The 16,143-nt window shown below is 53.2% G+C and overlaps 5 protein-coding genes across 5 annotated transcripts; 2 read left to right on the top strand and 3 right to left on the bottom strand.

The window, feature by feature from the left end:
* Positions 1-280: 280 nt before the first annotated feature.
* Positions 281-2,881, top strand: A1O7_02923 (uncharacterized protein; the record flags this gene model as incomplete). Its single annotated transcript, XM_007756950.1, has 1 exon — positions 281-2,881. One exon carries the CDS (start codon positions 281-283, stop codon positions 2,879-2,881), a length of 2,601 nt encoding a protein of 866 aa, XP_007755140.1.
* A 53-nt stretch (positions 2,882-2,934) lies between these two features.
* Positions 2,935-5,025, bottom strand: A1O7_02922 (uncharacterized protein; the record flags this gene model as incomplete). The annotated part of the gene is made up of 5 exons (XM_007756949.1): positions 2,935-3,041; positions 3,099-3,215; positions 3,271-3,445; positions 3,499-4,395; positions 4,444-5,025. 5 exons carry the CDS (start codon positions 5,023-5,025, stop codon positions 2,935-2,937), a joined length of 1,878 nt encoding a protein of 625 aa, XP_007755139.1.
* Positions 5,026-6,887: 1,862 nt separating this feature from the next.
* Positions 6,888-7,567, bottom strand: A1O7_02921 (uncharacterized protein; the record flags this gene model as incomplete). Its single annotated transcript, XM_007756948.1, has 3 exons — positions 6,888-7,060; positions 7,133-7,282; positions 7,375-7,567. 3 exons carry the CDS (start codon positions 7,565-7,567, stop codon positions 6,888-6,890), a joined length of 516 nt encoding a protein of 171 aa, XP_007755138.1.
* A 1,747-nt stretch (positions 7,568-9,314) lies between these two features.
* Positions 9,315-11,210, bottom strand: A1O7_02920 (uncharacterized protein; the record flags this gene model as incomplete). Its single annotated transcript, XM_007756947.1, has 1 exon — positions 9,315-11,210. The coding sequence occupies one exon, from the start codon at positions 11,208-11,210 to the stop codon at positions 9,315-9,317; it is 1,896 nt and encodes a 631-aa protein (XP_007755137.1).
* Positions 11,211-14,062: 2,852 nt separating this feature from the next.
* On the top strand, positions 14,063-15,124 carry A1O7_02919 (uncharacterized protein; the record flags this gene model as incomplete). The annotated part of the gene is made up of 1 exon (XM_007756946.1): positions 14,063-15,124. One exon carries the CDS (start codon positions 14,063-14,065, stop codon positions 15,122-15,124), a length of 1,062 nt encoding a protein of 353 aa, XP_007755136.1.
* Between the last annotated feature and the right edge of the window lie 1,019 nt (positions 15,125-16,143).

Below are 16,143 nucleotides of genomic sequence, written 5' to 3'. Positions count from 1 at the left end.
CCCACAAATATATCTGAAAGTTCCGAAGTATTCGAGGGCGGCCTTGCCCTACTTAAGCCTAGTCCTCTTAGCAGCTTGGCAAATTTAGCACGTTGCCCCCCTAATTGCTCAAATTACTCGTCGAACCCATGGAAGCTCACTCGGGCTACGGAGCCAGACAGTCAGGTACACTTTGATTTCAGAAAAGGTGCGTTTCGGCATGGAGCTGGACCGGTCTCACAGTCACTGGTGAATGTGTCTGTCTGAATTGTTTAACAGACGCGTGGATTGGTAACCGAGAATGAATGCGTCTCTCCGGACCGTATGCCTCGGTCTTGCCAATATCCTCCTGATTGCGGCACTGCTCATCTTTGCACGAGGCTTCTTTCCACACAAGGCCTTCTTGCCAGGACTTGCGACATGGCCTTCGGACTCACTTGCCGCTGCAAGGACAGCACCATTTGACCGCGTCATTTTTATGGTTGTGGACGCCTTACGAAGCGACTTCGTCTATGGCAACGCCTCCAGCTTCCATTTTACTCAGAGCTTGATCCGGTCTGGCGATGCGGTACCATTTACTGGCCATGCCAGTCCTCCGACAATCACCATGCCACGCGTCAAGGCCATCACGACAGGCTCCGTGCCCAGCTTCGTCGACCTCATTCTCAATTTCGCCGAGTCGGACACGACTTCGACTCTCAGAGACCAAGACACCTGGCTCGCTCAGCTGCGGGCCAAGGACGGCAATCTCGTCATGTACGGCGACGATACCTGGCTGCGTCTCTTTCCCGACTTCTTCCGTCGAGCAGATGGGACCACGAGCTTCTTCGTTTCTGATTTTACCGAGGTCGACAACAATGTCACCAGGCATATTCCGACAGAGTTGATCATGGATGATTGGTCGGCAATGACACTGCATTTTCTCGGCCTCGACCACATTGGGCACAAGACCGGTCCCAAGGGACCCAATATGCCGGCTAAGCAGGCTGAAATGGATTCTATTGTGAGAGACATTTACACTGCAATGGAGCAGGAAGAACACCTCAAGTCATGTTTGCTAGTCCTTCTTGGGGACCACGGCATGAATGAAGGAGGCAATCACGGCGCTTCCTCTCCGGGAGAAGTGTCCACAGCTCTCACGTTCATCTCTCCAAAGTTCAAGTCCGCGTTTGAAGGACGAACAAGCCCAGTCGATAATGCGGTAGACTACCAATACTATGACGTTGTCGAACAGTCGGATATTGTACCTACTCTCGCTGCCCTCCTGGGTTTTCCCGTCCCTCTAAACAATTTAGGAGTGATTATCCCTTACCTACTGGAGCTCTGGACGCGTCCTGAAGATCAACATGCCTTACTGTACGAGAATGCGCAGCAAATACACCGGGTTGCAGAAGCAACGTTTCCAAACAGTTTCGAGGGGCAGTTATCGCCCGAGGACTGCTCAGTGACTTCCGGAGACGACCCTCATATCCTTGCCTGTCTGTGGCAGCGGGTTTGTGCAGAGCACAATGTCGCTACGCTAGCAGCTACTGGCTCCGCCTCGGCCAGCAACAATCTCAAGTCCTTTCTCTACAAGGCGCAGAATCTTCTAAGTGGCACCGCAAGCAACTATGACCTCATCAGCATGCAAATCGGGATCGGGTTGAGCACAGTTGGATTCGCGTTGTGCCTGCCTCATTTTCTGAAGGGGATACTCCAAGCCGGCTTTGATGGGGCTTTTCTGCTTTTGGTCATGCTATCCTACGCAATCACCATGTTTGCGAGCAGTTACGTGGAGGAGGAGCACCAATTCTGGTATTGGACTCTCGCCGGCTACCTTGTCATCCTTTACTGCAAGGATAACAGATTCGAGGTCACAGGCAGTAACAGCAGCCCCCATGCCCTAGTGGGTGGCGCAACAGGCACGGCGCTCGCAACCATCCTGTTTGGGATGGCCCGCCGATGGAGACAGACCGGTCAGAAGTATGCTGGAGAAGCTGATATCATCAGCGAGGTGGTCGTACCCAACGCTTGGGTGCTGTGGTTGCTCGTCATGCTTACATATGCCGTACTCTCCCGCAATCTCAGCCGCCGTACGGGCGTCTGGATGGGTTCGCCGCGGATGGGCGTCTTGCCGGCACTCATCTCTATCTCCGCGTTCCTGTTCAAGATCGCTTTCACCGCGGCGGACGCACCGGAGTTGTTGGCTTCCTTCCCAGTCCTCAATCCCCTGGTGGGCTTCGTCTCAGCATATCCGCTGGTGAGCCTTGCGCGAGTCGTTTTCCTCGGCCTCCTCCAACTTCTCGGATGCGCAATCTACTACGAAGCTCCTTGGAAGGGCGCTAAGCATCTCGAAAGATTTCTCACAGCATTTCAAGATGTCCTATCTCTGTTTCTCATCACGCAAACAAGAACGGTGTATGTGCCGTTGTTCCTGTTCTTCAACACTCAATTATGTCTACTCCGTCGTCGGAGGTGCCATTCCATCACCGAAACTGCCACCCTTGCGCTATTGTTCCAGTACGCCTCGTTCTTCGCTTTCGGAGGCACAAATTCCATCTCGACAATTGATCTATCCAATGCATACAACGGCGTAAGCGGGTACAACGTTGGTGCCGTGGGTATCCTCACTTTCGTCAGTAACTGGGCTGGCCCGATCTGGTGGGCTTTTGGCACATGCCAATTGTTCAGCACTGCCCAGCTTGGAAGCGGCAGTTGTTCATTCCTCTCCACGGCGCTGACAACATTTGCATGCATCCATACCCTGTCAGTCATGGTCGCCTGCATGGTTCTCCGAGAACACCTGTTCATCTGGACCGTCTTCTCACCGAAGTACCTCTATACGGCCGCTTGGGTCGTGGGCCAGCAAATCTTCGTCAATGTGTTGGCGGTGGGGACTCTGCTGTGGCGAGGAAGTGAGTAGCTTCTTCGGCTAGAGCTCAGGCGCATTCAGCCGAAACCTCACGCCACAGAAACTCATAAAGGGCTGTCATGAACACCATTTCCCTGCTTGGGCAGACAGAATGCGTCAAAGAATTGACCGATGCCTTCCGTGTCGTCGATGGGCAACACCTTCGAGACGTCTGTGGGAAGCCGATCAGCTCATTGGGGCTGCACAAATGGATTGGGGTGTAACTCACATTGATCAGGACGCACGATCACTGTTGCACCCTTGTCCGGATCTATTCCCAGCTTCTCATACGCGTGGCCATGACCAGAATTGTAGTGCTCGTCATCGACAAATACTTTGTGCAGATCTATGTCAACAAGTCAGGAGTTTTGTCCGCCGGAATACAAGCACCGTGTACATACCTCGCATTCTCCACTTTCCAGTTACAGGCCAGAAATAGTCAGGGATTTGCTCTTGTTCCAGTTTCATGCGCTCTCCGGCAAATAACACAATCGGCTCGATAAAGCTATCAATGTCCGCCGATGGCGCAGTGTACTTGTGGGCTGGACCGTCGGGAGAGTCCATGTACTTGGCGATCTGTCGCACCCGTGTCAGTTGCCCTCTCCCAGCAATAGAAGGACAGAACATACCTTGTTTAATCTCGCCAATGTTTCTGGCTCCCCAATTCTGCCGACGAAGAATATCGCGCGCCATCGACTGTCTGCCTTCAAGGCCCTCACCAGTTGCATCGCTTTGACGTCGCAGAATCGAACCACCTGGGCGCTAGGGAGTCTCATGCCAACCACAATTTCTTTCGCGAGTTCTTGGGTGCTTGCGGCACTGGATGTGACGCTGGAATCCTCATATTTCGACGTCAACCCAGCGGTATACCTCCCGGACTTGATGAACCCCTCTCTGAACTCTTCTGGGGTAATCTTTTTCTCGCTGCCGGCCTTGTTGCTTGCGAACAACTTCATGAAGTACCGATCAAAGGCAATTAGGTCGGCTGCTGTCTTTCCCCTTTCGAGAGTATACGTCTTCAACAGCTCCGAGCCCGCCTGACCCGTCAACACATGCCCCAGTTTCCAACCGAGGTTGAATCCATCTTGGAGACTGACATTCATGCCCTGTCCCGCCTTTGGCGAATGGGTGTGAAAGGCATCGCCTGTCAGGAATACACGATTGGCTTTGGTGAAGTTATTAGCCAGTCTCTGCCCGATGCTATAACAGCTCCACCAAAATGTATCTGCGAAATTCATCTCATAGGGGTAGAAGATCTGCTTGGCCTTTTGATGCAAATCCCCGAGTTTGACCTCCTTGACATTCGTCCCCGTCGGGAACTCGATATAAAAGCGGGTCAAGGAGCCTCCTTCGCGAGGAATTACCAAGAGAGAGCCGGCATTGCTGTGGACGGTGACTTTTCTTCGGATATCAGGAAAGTTAGTCTGAGGGTAGATGTCCATGACGCCCCAGACGGCATCCGTGGAATCCCCGATCATGTTGTAGCCCAGGGATTTGCGCACGACAGAGTGCGCACCGTCGCAGCCCTGCATTGCCATCAGACGAGGCTGCAAAGTAGATGGGGATTGCCTTACCAGGACATACTTTGCCTTGAAGACCTTCTCCTCACCACCGTCCTTTGTCGCGACCACGGTACAAGCATACCCTTCTGGATCCCTGGCCGCCATGTCCTCATCCACCACGACTCTGTTGACGGTCCACCCATACTCGATCTGCTCGCCTCCCAATTTCTGCATCCTTTCCAACAACAGCCCATTAACCCGCGCTTGGTTGAGGATCAAATGCGGCATGTGGCTCAGTCCCTGCGCCGTGTCAGCCGCGCGATTACTGCGGATGATCCCTCTTCTGGCGTTTCCGTCGGGATGCGACACGGAGTTAGGGGAAGGCGACCAGAAAGCCACTTCGAGGACATGGTACGCTTCGCGCAGCAGGTCCTCACTTAGGTCTAGGGACTCAAAGATTTCGACCGTCCGGCATTGGATACCGTCAGCTTGGCCGATGGACATGGGCGCGTCGCGGCGTTCGAGGACACGGTAGCGTATGGGTTTCGTCTTGGTGGATGGGTGGCAATGGTTATAGATGCTGAGCCAGAGGGCGGCGGTAAGGCCGGCACTGCCGGAGCCGACGATGAGGACGTCAAGAGTTTCCGGATCCATGGTGGATGTTGTGAGAAGTAGTGGGGATGTGTGGGTTGTGTTTGGCTGGTGGTCCGAAGAGTAGTGTGTCACGCTGATGTCGTGTCAACTTGATGAACGGGTTGATTATCGGGATAGGTAACAGCTTGAGGACTCAAGAAATGCTATGCCACGGTATGTGTGGTGTGTGGTTGAATTGGTGTTCGCTTAAATTCTATGCCAACAAGACGAAGGGATTGATAGTGTATAAGTGGTCGTACATCGGTGGTAAGGCTCAAGGAAGGTTATACTGCGTGCGTCGGAGTGTGACAGTATCCGTGCCAACGAGGTCCGTAGCATTTATATGCCAGTTCTTCGGATGCCAGCTTCTTCTCGGGGTGTTGGTACCATTAAAGAATTCCGCTCCGCCGTTCACCGTCGCCTTGGTCGGGAGCAGTTCCATGAACAAGAACAAAATGGAATGAGAACCACACGACGGGATTGAAGAGCGGCACTCACGATAGTATCATCAACTTCGCCGAGTTGGAGGACTGTGTACGCTGTGTACGATGTGTACGAGGTACAGTCGGAACAAGACAGCCTTGGAAGGCAAGTCAATTAAGATCTCGGTGAACGTCGATTGACGTGCAATTATGTGACACGAACGCCACCTGCCGCTTGCTGGTTCCATTTTGCCAGCGCACTTACAGTATGTATGTGCCAACTGCGTGCCGGACATCCCAGTCATTCAGTCAGTGAGTCAGCCAGTCGGCGCGCGTAGGTGGTCGTCCCCGCCTTACGGGTAACGGCATCGGAGTCTGGATATCCTTCCGTTTCCGACCTTGCAGATCAGTGCTTGGTGTTGTTATCCAATCATCGACGTTCGTCGTCGTGTGTTGCTGCAGAAATGTTGTGAAAATGTGGTTCTTATCCGGAATGAAATGCCTCCGAAACGGCGAGGACGGCCAAGAGCCGGTGCAGACGAGAATTCGACCATCTACCACGCAGGACTCCTTTTATGCGTGCAATGAGGCCGATGGAGGTGCCGAACCAGACGGGAGAAGCACTGGGTGTTGAGACGTGACAACTCACTTAGCACGGAGTACATTTGGCGGCGCGTGTATTTCGGAGATGGTCCCCTCCAGGCGTAGATCTGCGGTAGTTGGAGACGTGGACGTCGGTATAGACGTGGGTGTTTTCTTGAGGTGAGCGGACGAAAGACAGACGGCGGCTTGGACTTTCGAGAATGGAGGAACGACAGAAGGCGGCCCGTGATGCCATGTGGCCTTGGAGCCCAGAGAGTGATTTTATGAGTATGAATCGACGAGTGAGCTCATTAATGCGTGTTGAAGGACTAATTATCGGTGCCAAAGGACGGGGAAAGGTACATCGACTTCCCAGAATGAACGGAAGACAGATCGCGACTTCTAGAGCCACGAGCACTGAGGTGATAGATCGATAGAGTCGGAATGGACGATACAAAGTCATTTGTGGTCGAATGACTGTCAGTGCTAATTATAGGAAGGGAAAAGGTCCATGAGATGAATCCATTCGATACTGCAGACGGCCCGACATTCACGACCAACTTGCCTCTCTTGCAGCAGCAGGACAAGAGTACCATATGCCACTTAGGATCGCCCTCGCAGCCACGTCCTCGACTCAGCCCACCTAACGTAGCATACCATGTCAACGATTCAACACCGGTACTTAATTAGCTCGTAGCCACGCCCTCTACTCAGCCCAGCTGAAATACATGCCCATCGTCTTCCTTCTCATCACTCTTCCGCCGTTGTCCACATACGCCGTGCACACACTCGCTACTATATCCCTTCTCGCCATGGTGACGGCATGGCGCAAACAACATGCATGATTCACCACCCCTTACCATTACCTAGCGTGGGACCTCACTTCCAGTTCGGATAGACGTACCACACGCGGTAGTCGTTCTTGTTGGGCGTCGTGCCCTGAAAGTAAATCTCGCACCTGTCCCTGAAGTTCCAGCCGGCCTTGGGCTCCTTCCGCCCCGTGACGACCAGGTAGAAACATTCCGGCCACGTCGAGCGAGCGTTGGACAGGTCTGGTTGCGCGAATCAGTCAGCGTGAGCCCCTTGCTGTCACCGTAGGACACTCCATGCACGGCGCGGCTTACCTCCTTTGCCGTCCTTTTCGTCCAGGCCCGAGGGTTTACAGTTCCCAACCACGCCGGGGCCGGGATGCACATGGTAGACGGATACGATGTTGGTGTAGCCATCGGGCATCTTTTTGTACTCTTCCATGGTGACGCTGCTTTCTCTTTTATCTGACGACATACGTCGTCAGTATGGGTAGATGTGCATATGGGCTCTTGTTTAGCCCTGCAGGCTTGGAAGAAGGGGGGGGGGGGGGGTTTACCTGTATTTGGCCCGGCGATCTTGAACTTCGACCCGTCCGCGGTGGCATAGATGACTCCTCTGTATTCCAGGTTGTCTCGGAAGGACCAGTCGACTGCCACTTCCATCAAGCGGCGGAATTCCTTGAAGTCGAATCTGTCCGAGTTGAAAAGGTCATGGAGCGTGATGGTGGCGACTGTTCGAACCCCGGCCATGGTGGATTGGAAGCAGGCAGAGGTGAGGGCTGTTGTTGGATAAAGGAGGTAGGACGGAGAATGTTGGATGAAGGGCTGTAAGCGCTCAATCGCAGTGGATAGGGGTGAGAGACAGAGAGAAAGAAATCCTATGCGTTTACATGCAAGTGCAAGTGAAGCTTCGCGTTCTGCATTACCTCTTTCATGACTCTGAACTCGCGGCGGCTAGGCAGCTTATATACATATACGGGGATGGAAGACAGCACGCTCGCTTTGACAGTCTCGTGTTGGTGACCAAGTGCTCGGGGTCATGCTCGTGCTCGTAGCCGTGGCTGGCGTGGACGATGTTTGCACAAACCTAGCTTCCAAGCCAGCTATGTCGGCAGCACGTTATGGTCAGCTTCGCCGGCTCACCTTGTCCTGCTGAGACACAGTACAGCTCGACCTGACGTCGTGGCTGACCTGCATGCTGTATAGAGCAATGTCGATAGGAGCCGTGGCTCGATGAGCATGCCAGGCGCTGAGATCTAGATGCAAAGGGAAGTCGTTCACTCTTCATGCAGCTGTAGTTTGTTACGGAGAATAACTCATTTGAAACACGGCGGCTTCCCTGAGCTGAAGCTCTTCAATCTGGATGCGGAGTCGTCGAAGCAGGCGAGGTTTCACAGTGGCAGAAAACCGACCATGAGGTTTACAGTACAGTAAGCGAGCCATGATAGCAGCATGATGTGCGTGGCTTGCTGAGCGAGAGCGCGATGTCGAAGAGTGCGCCATGCTCTTCTAGGCAACTGTTCGGGCTCAGCCAAGGCAGACTGCAGGTCGGGACATCCGGCTCTGGGGTGCATGTGAACGGAACATTGGAGGTTCGGAGCTGGATACGAGTTAATGACATGGGGTTCACAGTACTGCAACTAGGCAGCCATTGCCTACATGATCAGTATCATTCTGCCTACACAGTACATATCGAACAGACAACACACGCTGAGCCTAATGACAGCGACGTGAAAACCCGCCATATCAACCGTTGATGCCAGATTTTAGCGCGACGGATATACGTCTTCTTGTGTTGCCCCTTCGCCGCCATCTCCGACAGGCTGGTCCACAAAGTCTTCGTACGCTACAGTATGGAAGCACCGGCCTTCTATCTTCACCTCCCGCCAACACAGCTCAAAGGCCGCTTTGTCATGCTTGAAGAATCCACCAAGACCTTCTACGACGTCGACACCGTCACACCTCTCCTGGGAAATCCGGCCACCTGGGCTGTAACGGGCCTCTCCCCGTCCGTCCTCGGCTCGGACCGTTTGGCCATCATTATCCCCGACCGCCTCAACTCGGAGTGGCGCAACGAACTCGTCAAACAAGGGCCCATGCCCGATGGTAGACCATACAACCCGGACTTCGAAGTCGCCAGGCTGGTCTCCATCACCTCGCGAACCGACAAGATGATCCATGCAAAAGTCTTGGGCAAAGTCAACATATGTCCTTCGAATCTCATCAGCTTTGACAAAATCAAAGACATGAAAGGGCCCGTGTTGGCCGATGAGATGGAGAACGGCCTCCTTGGCAAGCTGTATGGTGGAGTCCACCCAGGAAAGCCGTTCGTACACCCAGAGGTCTTGGCCAGAATGCCACGTAAATGGCACGTGGATGCTGCGGAGCTCAATCACGAGCTTGACGGCATCTTCGCTAGTGGGCAGAAAGTGGAGCAGGGGAGCGTGAAGTGGTTGCTGAACTGAGGTGGCCTGGACTCGACTGTCTTTGAGTTTGGCTATTGGCTGCGGACGATTCCACCGGGCTGGAAGGGATGCTCTACTTCATACTCGCCGCCAAGTTGGAACCATTGTGCTTCGTGTTTCGAGCTCTTGATGTCAAATTGACCGTCCTCCAGCAGACCGTGGATGTAGCATTGTCCGATAAGCTCAAAGTCTCCGAGGTCCGGATCCTCTCCCAGACTTTGACGGGGCCTCAAAACAAAGGGGAACTCCCCGCCAAAGAACGCGACAACAATGTCGTCCGCCCTTGTGCTTTTGTTGAACATGCCCATGTATCCTGCTGCTGTCGAGCCGAGGATCTTGTCACCGTTGAACGCATCATGTGCTTCCCTGAATGGCTGCTGGCGCTGCTGCAGGGAAAGCATGTCTTGTCGGTCAGAAAACTCGTGGCGTTGACATTTGCGCCATGCGAGGTAAGCAGCCGCGTATGGCTCCTCTGGCGCTCTCTGGATGTCGAGCGTGACACCGCATATTAGTGTCTTCCATAGAGCGGTCTCCAATGCTTCTCCAGTCGGGTATGTGCTTAGTGTGGAGACGATGGCATCGCATTCTTCGACGTGTCGACGCTTCTGGGCGAGCAGAAAGTCCTTGTCCTGCACTTGGTCTGGTGAGATGTCCAAGTGCCTATTTGCTAGAAGCCTGACTTGGTCTATGACAACGCCTTTCAATCGGGGAGTCTTTCGAAGGATCGTCGGGTCCGGCACAGGTTCGATCTCGACTTGGGTACCTCGTCCAATGTTGTAGAAAGCCGGTCGCCGAAGGGGGTCCCAGGGCCCTTGCGCGTACTCGAAGCCGAAATCCATCTGCTTTCCATACCAGTTAGGTACCCAGCTGGGCGCCAGCAGCTTATGCCCCTGGACGCCGGCGCGATAAAGTACTTCGAGGTTGTTCTTTCGTGCTAGAAAGAACCATGCATACCTCAAGCAATTGTCCAGTACGGTAGCTTCTCCATATGTTGGTCTCAATGTGGGGCTGTCTGCGTCCGATGCTAGTCCCAGGAGCGCAAAGAGGTGGTCGCGCAGGTCCGTTGCGCGTGAAGCTTGGAAATGGTAGATGGTGTGCATCAGCTGATACCTCCGCCCTGTCGTGGTGAAAGCGTTTCGAAAATTGGCCACGGCATGGAATTGGGCCAGACCCTGCTGCAGCTGTGTTTGCAAGTCGACCTTGGAGTAGTTCGTGTGGTCGAGAACCGCCAGGCCCTTCCCGTAGATTGCAGCATTGACCACATTCATGAAATCCCACTCGACTTCCCATACTCCACAGTGGAAGGTGGTGCTGGGAGGCAAGACACACTCTTGAATCGTCCACTTGCGCACAAACCACGGCCGGCAGAAGAAATCTTTCAGTGGTTCCCAGCCCCACGGTTCGGTGACTAGGGGGATGCGATTATGAATTTGCCATTCCAGAGGACGAAGCTCCAGATCTGCCGGAGTTTCTCGGACTGCTCTGTAGATGCGGTCCATTAGCTCCGTGGCAGAGGCAGTTGTCTCATCGGGCTCGCCGAGATAGATCAATACTCGTCGCGTGAGCGTGTAGATGTTACGCATGAGCATGATCTGATCCGCCTTCTCTTGGTCGTCTGTCTGGTCGATACACACGGCGTCAATCCACAGCCTCCGTGTCTCGGTCAGGGAACGAAACCGTCGAAGCATTCCCAAAAGGCTGCTTGTGATCGGTAAAGCGTAAGATTTGTCTTGCTTGCGAAGTAGAATCTGATGAGGCGTGTCCGTAGGACCAACACAGTACGACGTGGCGTCGTAGCGACATTCTGAGTCGAGTATTGCTGATTCTAGTGTTCCAACCAACGGCTCATTAACGGCCCCAGGTTCTAGACTCAAGATTCTGATCCACGTCTTGGGGTCTTCCAGCTTATCCCACTTGTAAGCCTCCATCGGCAGTGAGTTCACATACCACTTTGTTCGCCCAAGAAAGATCCTTAGAATGCACGCTATTAGGGGGCAATCCGCCAGAAGCATGCCGAGTTCCAGATCTGGGGTATAACTAGTGAAGTGTGGTTATTGTTGCCTCGTTATACTGTATTTGGGCAGGTCATGATCGGTTCCATCGCGCTGACTGTGCCCTCTTAATCTGATCAATGATACTGAAGTCATCACTTTCAGCCGAAATGTGTAGTATAGAGAGGTGGCGGGGAAGCTAGGAACCCCTGCTCCCCCCATTTGGACCATGGAACTATTGGCTCTCATTCTACTGTACCATCGGCATCTTCCACTGCTCAGGCCGAATAACACCTCCTGTCAGTTCGAGGTAAACCATGAAAGTTTTGACCCCAAGAGGGCGTCCAAAGGAGACCGTGTAAAATTGAGGAGGATGTTCAACGCAGCTCGAAAATAAAGTGACATTGTTTCAACCACTACTATGGGAAAGTAATTCCATATCGTTCCTGCGTCTTGAGGCACTTTGAATATTGCTCCCACCATCGTGTAAGTTTCACACGCGGGTTTGACCTCCCGGTTGCATCACCGCGTCATCTCCACCTACTTAGTCTTGCTGTGCAGGTCGCTATCCAAGTAAAGTATAGCTGGTGTGGCCATTCGAACATGCTTTCGCCTCACACAATTATCCTCAACTTTGGTAAGTCAAAAGAGTCAAGCACCGCTTGAGTGCGGAGGAACGCATCTCGGTTCTGATTGAAATATGGCCATTGGACCTCAAAAGGGTCCTCGTACTTCTTCCACGGGAACGCGCTTACCCCCGCGGCTAGGAGAAACTGGACATTTCCAGCTCTGAGTCGTTGCAGAGCTTTCCACAGTGCTCTTCGAGCAAGCGGTGGTACTGGATCGTCCGGATCCCCAAACGGTTGAAAAACGAAGCTCCCGTCTCTACGGATAAACTCGGTCATGACTGCTTCGGCGTTGTCTGCCCAAGTGAGTTACTCGAAGTAGCGCGCCGACCGAGATATCTGGACCCGCTGGTAGAGTTCTCGATAGCATTCTATCTGGATGAATGACAGAGCCTGTTCCGTCGCCACGTTCAATGATTGTGGATTCTGATCTTCAAGAACTCCACGATCGAGCAGGAAGCGCAAGGTCTCAACATTGCTGCAGCGGATAGTGAAACGGATATATGTGGGAATTAGACCGCGAGCGTCGTAGATGCGATTACTGAAGAGCGAGTCCGTTTTCGAGAACTCTTCCAAGAGCGCTGTGTCGCCTACTGCACATGCGTGCGTGATCAGCCAAGTCCGTGCTTCTGCAGAGAGTGGGCTGAAATGCCGTGTCAACAACCTGATAGTCTCGGCACCGCCACTAGACCGAGTGAGAACGGTGCGGCAACGACTCAAGGCATCTTTTAGCAAGTCGGGTGAATTCGGCGTATACGCAAGGAGAGCTTTCAGGACTTCTGGGTTGTTGGAAAAGATGGCTGCTTGCAGAGATGCATAGCTGGTGTGTATCTTTGATACTAGCTTTGGATGTTGTTCAAGCAACCGACGGACAATTCCGAGTCTGGCATGCTTTATCGCCACGTTCAACAAAGCGAGAAGCTGTGATGCAAGGACGTGATCCGGAGGGCTGAAGGCGGAGGAGCTCGCATCAAGTAGGGTCAGTTTGCTTCTGTATGTCTCAAACAGTTGGAGGTCTCCAAGCACGCCATGCACTCAGAGCCACCCAGAACGCGGGAGGTTCGGCTCGGTAGTGATCTGTAAGATAGAGATTCCATTTGCTTTGGACCAGCACTGATAAAAATTGTGGTCCTAGGTAAGAATCAACAGCCTCGGACAGAATCGCGCTGGGAACATCATTGAAGATCGGATTGTCACTGCAGGTCGAGTAGAACCGGACTTGGTCTACATCGAGCCGCGCAAGGTTCTCTACTCCTCGCAATACCGTAAGTGCCGCTTTCCACTGCTGTAGGAGCTGATGAGCGAATATGGCGTCAGCAGCTAGGTCTCGACTTGCGAGCAAGCTCTGGAAGTTGAAGCGCGCCGCGTAGATTCGTTTCCACTGGGAAGCCACCAATCGTCGGCAGAAATGATTGTGACATGGATTAACGCAATCGAGTGAGTGGCCTCCAGCAGATACCACAAGTCTTTCCCGCAAGTAGTAAACATGGAGCACCGCTTCATTGAACTGCCCTATATTCAGGCAAGTTGGTTTAGTGCGAGCCAAGCAGAGATTCCCGTTGTACTTACGATTGACCAGTCTTAACGATAACTGCCAGCCTTTGAATTGTGTGCAATCTACGACCACGGAAATTATATCATGTAAGACATGCTCGGGCAATTCGTGGAATGTGCGCATTTTGGCAGAAGAACGGTGTGAAGAAATTCCACGGTCTCAAGGAGGAGGAGAAGGAGCAATAAGTCATCCTTGCCATTGCAGTGTAGGATTGGGATGCAGTTGGTGTTTCATTACACGCCTACTGCGAGCGCTTGCCCTCACAATATCGTTCCTCTCCCGGCGCTGTCTCGCGGTACGACGGGCGCCGTATTCGACGTGTCCTTTTCCAGGGAAGCGCCTGAAATGTAGGGGCACGCAGTTTCTACCATCGGCCATGATCGAATGCCCATGAGCTCCGGGGATGGTGGTGGTGGTGGTGGTGGTCGCATGTCCCTGGCTGAGTTCGCCAAGCATCCTCATCGACGGCATCTAATCTTATCTCATCTGTTCCTGATCGCGGAGTACGTGACCGATTTTTGAGATCCCAACCATGTCACCAAATGCTGCGTTGCGCTCGCTATTCCAGCGACATGGCTTGAGGAGTTGCCGTTCCTCTCCTGGCAACAATGCCTTCAGCAGATCCAATCCCCGTCTCCGCCATGCCTCTCGTCTCTCCCAACGCACTTCTTTACGCCCACCTCAAACAGACCCCTCCACGCCGACGCTCAAACCGCGACCCCTCCGAACCGCGACCAATTCAGCTGAATGTAGGCTCACTAACGCACTGCAACGGCTCATCGCTGGTGAAGGTCGGTGCTACGACCATTGTCTGTGGCGTCCGTGCGGAGATTCTTCCCGTCAGTGAGATTCCCAGCTTTAGGGTCACGAAATCGTCAGATCAAAACCGAAGAAAACCTGTGCGGCGGATCGATGGCGGCGAGAGCAGTGACGACGAAGATGGATACTCTCCGATCCAACTTTACAACCTACTCGTTCCAAACATTGAGCTAGCGACTGGCTGCTCGCCCAAACATCCCGCAGGAACAGCCCCTTCAGTGGAGGCACAGTCAATATCCCAACGCCTTCTGTCGCTCCTTCACACGTCACGGCTGGTTAAGACCTCAGACCTCGAAATCATCTACACACCACCAAAGGAGTCACAAGATCTTGAGCTGGGCATCAATGCAGACCCGGAGATCAAAGCATACTGGACATTGTACATCGACATGATGTGCATCAGTCACGGAGGGTCAATCTTCGACGCTGCATGGCTTGCTCTTTTCGCCGCACTTAGGGACTGTTTGCTGCCACAGGCTTGGTGGGATATCGATTCAGAACAGGTTCTTTGCTCTGCAGCTACAGAGGACGCGGGGAAACTGGAGCTGCGAGGGATGCCCGTGCCTAGCAGCTGGGGCGTCTTTGTGCCTGAAGAGAGATCATTGGACATGCAGAACGGAGATCCTGAGCGGTTTTGGATCCTCATGGACACCGACGCATTTGAAGAGGAATCCTGCAAGGAGAGTGGCTGCATCACGGTGGATTGCAGTAACAATGCGGACTCGATCCTCAGAATCGAGAAGAGCGGCGGCCCTGTCATTGAGATCGAACAGCTTGAGCAGATTGCTGGATTCGCTAAGCGAAGGTGGCAGCAATGGAGAGATGTGCTGCAAACAGCCACCGGCCCATGAGAGAGCCCCTCCAACCAAACTTGACCAGTACGCCTGGAACAGCTTCTCTGGGCGTGTGCCCATTTTGACCACGGGCATCGAGACGAGTAATCCGGGCATCCAGGTCTCAACAATACTGCGAGCCGAGCGAAATTAAATGTTTGTAGCACATCTTGAAACCCGCGACGGACAATCGCACGATGTCCCGCCTTGCCGGTCTCCGAAAACCTCAACCTGTCAAGCGTTCTTTTCGGAGTCTCACACCACAACCTCGTGGCGCATGACGAGAACAAAGTCTCCAGGGAAAGTAAGATGAACCGCATACCAGTACGCCAACGACCCAGCCGTGCCGGGAAGCTTCAAGAGACACTACCAGGGTGGGCCATTCCTGCCGCCCCATCACTGCCATGCCGCGACGATCTGGCTGCTGAAGCGGCAGGCATCTTCAAGGTCGATCCTTGTACACGTTCGCAGGCTTCAAGTTCGCAAAGGAACGTGGTTTGAATATAAAAAAGTGCCACACACCCGCTATCTCGATCCTCTTTTGGATTGATGCTCTGAGATCGGAGACTTATCCTGCAGCGATCCATTCTTCTTCTGTGTGAGCAAATCAAGAACCCGACCGGCTCTTGGATCACAGGCATGATTACCAAGGCTTCGAGAAACACCAGCGGAAGTCAGAGCTGGATTACTACGGCTCGTACATTTCCGAGATTGACTGGTATCTTCGGTATGATAGAAATCTCTCGATCGTGCGACTGAGCGCTTCACCGCAATAGGCCTGTACTAATTTCTTCGCTCGTCCACTTGGTGGCCGATCATCACTCTACAAACGAGGGCCCTCAACATGTGCCATTTCTAGTTCATACACACGGAGACGACCGGTGCCGCGAAGACAATCCACCTAGCATTAGCGACGCAGGGTACTGTTTCGACCATTCAGTGGACCAAGAGCATCTCTCCGGTATCATGACGCAAAGCCATATACCCTTCAATATTGCACGCATTCGAAAGAAGTCTATGCAGGAAGTTTGGGAATT

Source organism: Cladophialophora yegresii (genome assembly GCF_000585515.1).
Source record: "Cladophialophora yegresii CBS 114405 chromosome Unknown aczIN-supercont1.2, whole genome shotgun sequence".
NCBI classification, from domain to species: Eukaryota; Fungi; Ascomycota; class Eurotiomycetes; order Chaetothyriales; family Herpotrichiellaceae; genus Cladophialophora; species Cladophialophora yegresii.
The sequence above is the reverse complement of the archived record's forward strand: the minus strand, read 5'-3'. Positions and strand labels throughout refer to the sequence as shown.